Raw genomic sequence first — 7,473 nt, forward strand, 5'->3', positions numbered from 1 at the left:
TACTGAATCTCCGCTCTGCCTTAGAATGGGAAAACCAAAGTTTTACTTTCTATAATGGGCCCAGCTCTCCAAGCCTGTAATTTCCCCATCTTCTCCCTAGAACAGGCCTTTTAGGCAGCACCTCATGTCATCCCAAGAGAGCATTGGAGTTGGGGGAGCAGAGAGTGAAAACTGGCACACTTTAATGTTGTTACTTCTGAGCAGTTTAGATCAAAGAGTTTGAGTTGAGCGAGAGGAGGTAGTACATGGTGGTTGGGAGTTGAGGGAGAGGCTCAAGCTGTTTTCTTAAAGAAGCTGAGTAACTGTGTTTAGGTTTTACCACAGCGAGCTGTGTGTCATGGCAGAGAGAAGGACATTGAGCAGTAGTTGTTCTTCATTTACGGACCACAGACCCTTTTGAAGAGTCGGGACTCTCTTTCAAAAATATAAATGTGCCCGTACCCAAAGTTTGTATGTCATTTCAGGAAGTTCCAATGCATAGATTTCAGGATAATGACCTCGGATCGGGAGTCACTAGATTAAAATATTGGCCTAGCTCTCCTTCTGCCTAGTTGGATCATATGTACAAAGTTGCATAATCTCTCTGAACCTGAGTTTTTAAAAATATTTTTAAATGGTAATTGTAATTTTAACAGGCGTTTACAGAAAAGTTGAATTTTCACTCACTCTTTGTTGCACATTTTCCTTCCTTCTTCTCCTTTCCCCCTCCCCCGGTGAACCTGAATTTTCTAAACAAACAAACAATAAAAAAGGAATGGGGTTCCTGCTGGCCTTTCCAGTACTGTTACTCTGTGGTAATTGTGAGAAGAATATATAGCACATACGGGAAGAAGTACTAGAAACCATCCTTGTCTTGATTATTTTTTTTACTTAAAGATTGAAGATATGTTTCTAATTATTGCATGACTGGATGAGAGGTATAATCAAAATTTCAGACTATGGTACTAAATTACTGTGTTTTTCTTAGACTATGAAATTCAGAGGCAAATCAATGAACTTGAGAATGGAGGCGAAATTCTGAATGAAACCCGCTCATTTGATTCCAGACTGGGGTGAGTATGAAGAAGACTTTGGGCCAAGAGAGGCCTGGGCTGCAGGCTGAGCTCAGCCAGCCCTGCCTGGACCCTCGAAGAAGACACAGCTTCTATGCATCTTGGTGTCTGTATCAGTGGTGGTAGAAAAATATTAGGAAAGTGCCCTCTAAGGTCACAGTATACAGTGTTCACCCAAACCATTGCCATCAAATCATTCACAAATCATAGTGGCCCTGCAGGAGTGAGAAGTGCCTCATGGAGTTTCCAAGGCTGTGCTCTTCACTGAGGCTGAATGTCTGAAGCCGTGTCTTTCTTATGCAGTGGCTGTGGCCATGGTTGTGTACTGTCGAGTGAGAATCAACCTGTTAGCTGACCCTCCAGTGCATTTTTAGAGGCAGTAAATCACCTGGGAGGGGATTGTCCGTTTTTCTCACACCAGGCAGCCAGAGGAATAAAACCACCCACGTCCTTTTGGATTAGAACCTCAGTTCCTCACCACTAAGCCACCAGAGCCCCCTGTGGAGTGCCCAGTGGGATTAAATCTTTGGCTAGCAGCCAGTTGTTCAACCACTGCGCCAGCAGGAACCTCAGCAGACGCCACTGTGACCCTGAAAAGCCAATGTGGAACCAGAGCTTGTCTGTAAACCAGACTTAAATCCCGGCTCTTCCCTTGTTTCTGGCATGCCTATTTTGCTGCAAGAATTTCCATTTCCTTAGATAATCTTATCCAGTTTAAGTTCAAGGCAGAAGAGATGTAAGACCTAGTTGTAGAGATGCCTTTTAATCTTTTAGTAATATTGACACTAATTTTCTATCTCTGAATTTTAAGGATTTTGTGCTTTTGACAGAAGCCTGAAAAATCTCAAAGCCCTAGAGTTTGAGTTTGTTGAAAGCTAGAGAGGTTGTAGCAATTTCTTCCTTTCTAAATTATGTGAAACATTTCTTTTTCTATTTTTTAAATGTCTTTATATAAGCGTTCCTTCTAGGAGGCTGAAGGACTAAAATTTCCTGTGTCCCTTATTGGTCGGGAACATGCCCCCTGAATACCCTGTCGCTGGAGCCACCTGCACTCTTTGTTTCATGTCATCTCTGTCACTGTTACAGGTGCACCATGCCAATGAGAGACAAAGAAGGAAAGCAAGACTACAGGTGAGTACTCTTCTCAGAATATATCATACTGGGACTATCAGCAGATTCCACGTCTGTTCGGTGATTTGAATAGACTTGCTTAGAAAAGTAGGTGGTCAGTGAAAGAGAGGAAGACACTCAAAGAAATGGATTGACACAGCATGCAGCGATGGGTTGAGCATGCTAGAGGTTGTGAGGAAGACACAGGAAAGGGCAAGGTTTCAATGTGTTGTACTTGAGGTTACTGTTGTCATCCACTCGATGGCACCTAACAGCAACAACATTCAGTGATGATGTCATGATCCTGGATAGGATCCACTTATTGTTGTTGTTGTTGTTGTTGTATGATGGGCAATCTAAACTTTGCATTTTGTGTTTGTACTGAGAGAAGTAATATCTTCTTGAGATGTTACCAAGCCAAAGAATACCTCATTTGACTGGATTCACCTGTTGGAGCACACTTGTTAATTCACTTCCGTGATAAAGTTATTATAACAGCTAAGAGAATCACCACTGAAGTCAGAGACGTTGTTGGTGGGTACCATTGAGTCAAAATCAACTCATAGGTGACCTTTTTTTTTTTTTGTAAGAGGCACTGAATCTCACAGGAGATGGCCCATCTTTTACCCATGGAGCAGCTGAAATTCAAACTGCAGGTCTTTGGGTTGGCAGAGTAATTCCTTACCACTAACCCACCAGAGCTCTTTGCCTGGTTGGAGTCTAAGCTATTGTAATTCTTAAATTCAGGAGCAAAGTAGAATTGAAGTTCCTCAAGAAGAAACCAAAGAGACAAGGAGAGAGAGGGAAAGAGATCTCTATGTTAATGACTTCTCTCTGCAAACCTTTGATGATCCAGTTTAATTGGGAAGTTAAAAACGTTGACCTTAATATGACACCCACAAATAAACAATAAAAATAGACTTACGATAAATTGAATCATTTCTTTTTCACCCTTGGATTCAGCAATTTGCAAAGATTAAACTCATACAAATAATTATTAGAGTCAACCCACATTTCCCTTGTGAAGTTCAGAGGGAGCTAGTGCAGGTGTCGCTGGCAGTGAGGAAGACAAGACAGTATTGTCATACTGGAAAGAAGCTCAACTCTCCCACTGCTCTCAAGTTGAAACTGACTCATAGCGGACCCTCCAGTGAGTTCTTGGAGGCTGTAAAGTTCATAGGAGGATTCTCCTCTGGAGTTCCGAGTAGATTTGAACTGCCAGCAAGACACCATGTTTTCGTTAACAAAGCAACTAAGGCTTCTAAACCCTGACTGTGAACCTCCCATCATAGACCCCTCCCATCATATTTTTTCCAACTCAAAATTATTTTAATGACTGTTATCTTAGAGGTTCAGTCTATTGTTCCCAAGATATTTTTGTTGCTGTTGTTGTTTTCCAGGGTTGCTTTCTGCACTGTTGAGGCCGCTGTCTTACTGGGCATGGGACTTTTAATTTAGCCAGTGACTTCAGTTCAGTCCTTTCAGTTAACGAGTGGTGGGTTTTGGGAAGCTTCCCTTTTGATTTCTCGTCTCCAATCCTGGACTGATTCATAGTGCAGAGCGGCCGTTGAAGCGATGCTGTGCCTCTGCGCATCGCTGCTCTGACTCCCTGTTTTTCTATAAACCCTTTGACAAATGTGGACAGAGAGAGTGGTAGTGCTCAAGTGAACAGGGCGGAGGATGTCTGTGTTTCAGAAAAAGGTTGTGTGCAGTGATGCAGGGTCCACATTTTATGAGGGGAAAAAATCTGTTCATTTTCTCATTTCAAGAAAGAAAGGTTTTTTTTCTTTGACTTTTCATGTATTATGCAAATATGCTATAAAATTACAGAAATTCCAAAAATGAGATAAAGTCATCTTTCTAATGATTGAATTATTCTTATTTAGTCCTTTTCTTTCCAGGCTTTTTATTTATGGGTGGCATAAATGGTTAGTTCTTAAGTCCTTGACTATTAGCCAGAAGGTTAGTGGATCAAACCTACCCAGAGGCACCTTGGAATAAAGGCCTGAGATTCTGTTTCTGAATATTTCAGTCTTAAAAACTCTGAAACAGTTATGCGCAAGTAGAGCACACCATGGGGCAGGACCAGCTTGAAAACCACGAGAATATAAAATGATACTCTGTCTTTAATTTTGTGCTCTGCTTATTTCACTCAGTTTATACACACACAAAAAAGAGGCAGGTTAGGGAGTTCTGGTGGCTGAGTGGCAAGAAGCTGTGCTGCAATCCCGAAGGCACACAGTTCAAATCCACCAGATGCTCCGCTGGAGAAGGAGGGGCAGTCTCCTTCTGTGCCAGCCAGATCTGATTCGACGGTACATGTTTGCTTTTTTGCAGGTTTAGTGGTTTTCACCTGTAAATTAAACTGGACAAAAGGTTCTAAAAATCTGTAACTTCCTACTGTTAGTCAGTTCTGAGTTATTGTGACCCTCCATCATTCTCCAGGGCTGTAAATCACAAAGGGAAGAGACTGCCCATCTCTCTCCTGACGAGCAGCTGGTGGATATAAACCACCTTCTGGTTAGCTGTGCAGCTGCCTACAGACCTCACCACCAGAGCTCCCTGGCACAAAGATTAGTCACTGGGAAACAGAGCTGATATTATAGGACATGAGAAACACAAGAAAAGAGGTATCTAAACACAAAAATTTCTATCAGGGATAGACTTTGTTTTTTCATTTTGACCCAAGGACTTTACACTCAGACCCCGGTCTCCTCTAACCACCTAGGTTTATGCCAGAACCCAACCTGCCCCCCTTGGTGCTCTACGACACCGCCTCCCTGCCCGCTGGGGCTGACTCTCAACAAGTCATCAATATCGACTACATTCGGGAGAGGCTGCCCGAGCTCCCTAGGGTGACCCGAGAGAAGCTCGTTCAACAGTACGGGATGCTGCCGGAACACAGCTTCACCTTGCTGGTAGGTCTGTTGATCAGATACTGAAATAAACCCAGCTCAGCTCAGCACTTTTGTTAATGCTTCACTGGGACGCTTACACAGACAGCTGGCAGCCATGGGCTCTGCCTGGAGTGTGCAAGTTTCTCTAGTCAACATTGTAGATGTTTCTGAGGAGAACACATTGTACTCACCTTTGCTCACTCCCCTTTATGGTAAATGCTCCTCAGAAAACTGAAAGGTGAAAAAGGGTTCTCTATTTATTCTCTGTGTGTTAGTGAACTGCTGCTCATAGCAGCCACGTAGCTTCATGAAGGCAGTTGAAAAGTGTGGGTATCTATGTGCCATTGTGTCTGTAGGACAAAAGAAAATAAATCCATGTGTAGGTACTCCATGACTGACAGTGTGGACAGAGTCTGGCCAGGTATTAGGTTCTCAGATGCCAGCTGGTGATTTTACTAAGAGGAAAGCATTTATTCTACAGCAAATATAATACTCAGATTTTGAAGTATCTGTCTTCAGGTTTGCATATGTATCAGAAAGGACTGTTCAGGGCTCTGCCACCATCAAGATCTGCTTAGGGATTTTCCCATCTTTTTTACAGCACTTGGACTTTGCTGTTGTCTTTGTCATGACAACATTAAAGTGAGGTGGCAGCAGTGAATGTCGTATTCTGTCACCGCTTCTCTGATGGTAGGGAAATGGAAAGCTTTGCAGGTACATTTTTCAGAGATGAGAATGTGTCCCTTTTTTTGGAAGTGGCAAAATCTGTGGGAGCTGAGTGTTTGAATGGTAAGTGCCTGGTAATAATGCAAGATTGGGAGCAGTGTTGATTCACGGCAGAAGTCTCATCTTCCCTGTAGGAGATGTAGGTTCAGTTCAGCCACCACCAGTGTATCAGTGGAGATGAGGTGCTGTGATGCTGCACAGGTTTCTGCAGCACGTCCAGACTAAGATGACTAGGAAGAAGGCCTGTCAGTCTGTCTTCATAATAATTAAAAACCCCCTCAAACTGTGGGAGGGCAGCAAGCTATAAATGTTGGAGAGGATGTGGAGAGGTGGAAACTCTCGTACACTGGTGGTGGGATTGTAAAATGGTGTAAACACTCTGGAAGTAGTTTGGTATTTCCTCAAAAAGTTGAACATAGAAACTTCATATGACCCAGCTATTACACCACTAGGATTATACTCCAAGGAAATTAGAACTGAGACACAAACAGCGGTCTGTACACCAGTGTTCATAGCAGTGTTACTCACCATTGCAAAAACATGGAAACAGCCCAAATGTCCAACCACGATTCAATGAATTGAGAAATTGTGGTACATTCACACAATGGAATACTATGCAGCACTCAGGAGCAATGATTTTTTTTTTTTAATTTTATTAGTTTTAATGAACATTTACAGGGATTTTGGGTTTTCATTCCTTCATTGCTGCACCATTCTCTCTACCCTCCTCCCCAGTTTGTTCTTCTTCCCCGCCACCCGAATGTCTGTTTTAATTGAGGAGCAATGATTTTGAAAAATACTGCTTAAGTTGGCAGAGACTGGAGAGCATTATGTTGAGTGAGCTAACTCAGCCCCGTTAGGACAAATACTTCATAAGACCATTATTATAAAAATATGAAGGCATGGGGGTGGTGGGGTGAGGGTAAGGGCAAAACCACAGGGTTGCAGTTTGGTGGGTGAGGGTGAAGGAAATGGGAAGGATCTGGGCAAAATGACAGGGTAATGATGGACAAGGTCCAATTGTGATTAATTTTATAAAACATAATGCATGAGAATGATTGTATTAAACACTATGTGAATGAAGAATAGTTTGAAAAACACAATGTATGCGAACTTTGTAAGCAAACAGAAAAACACAACAAAAGCCGAAAAACCCTAGAGTTGCAAAAAACCCCCCAACAAACAAAAAACCATCATAACTTTCTCAAACAGTGGCCAGCTACTGTTCTTTGTCATAGTGATTCAGAATTCATTACCCATAAAAAAGAATAAAAACCAAGTTGTAGAACTTTTTTTTAACTTATTATTAATTTCAATGAAAATTTACAGAGACTTGGATTTCCATTCATTCATTGTTGTACTTTTCTCCCCTCCCAACCCTTCCCCCTAATACATTACCCTCTTGGAAAAGTAAAATTCTTTCATTATTTTACAATCCCTCCCCCCAGGACCACTCCACTACACAGCCTTCACTCTGGACTCCTGTCATGACAAAAATAACTAGTAACATATCCCTCTTAAACAGTTTTCTCCCTCATCTGTTTCAATGGAGTATACATCTCAATCTCCTCCAACCCCAGGGTCAGTCCTGCTTTACAACAGTGGCACCATGCAGTATTTGTCCTTTTGTGACTGAGATACTTCACTCAGCATAATGTCCTCCAGGGTCACCCATTTTGAATAATATT

The 7,473-nt window shown here is 42.2% G+C and overlaps 1 protein-coding gene across 1 annotated transcript in view; it reads left to right on the forward strand.

Moving 5' to 3' along the window:
- PET112 (PET112 homolog (yeast)) overlaps positions 1 to 7,473 on the forward strand; it is a 138,550-nt gene that overhangs the window by 77,204 nt on the left and 53,873 nt on the right. The window contains exons 7-9 of the mRNA XM_006884502.1: positions 968 to 1,052; positions 2,139 to 2,183; positions 4,891 to 5,080. Of these exons, the coding sequence (XP_006884564.1) occupies positions 968 to 1,052; positions 2,139 to 2,183; positions 4,891 to 5,080 (320 nt within the window). The remainder of the gene's footprint in view (positions 1 to 967; positions 1,053 to 2,138; positions 2,184 to 4,890; positions 5,081 to 7,473) is intronic.

The sequence above is a fragment of the Elephantulus edwardii genome, unplaced genomic scaffold, assembly GCF_000299155.1.
Source record: "Elephantulus edwardii isolate Elephantulus edwardi_28Jun2011 unplaced genomic scaffold, EleEdw1.0 scaffold00034, whole genome shotgun sequence".
In the NCBI taxonomy this organism is placed as follows: Eukaryota; Metazoa; Chordata; class Mammalia; order Macroscelidea; family Macroscelididae; genus Elephantulus; species Elephantulus edwardii.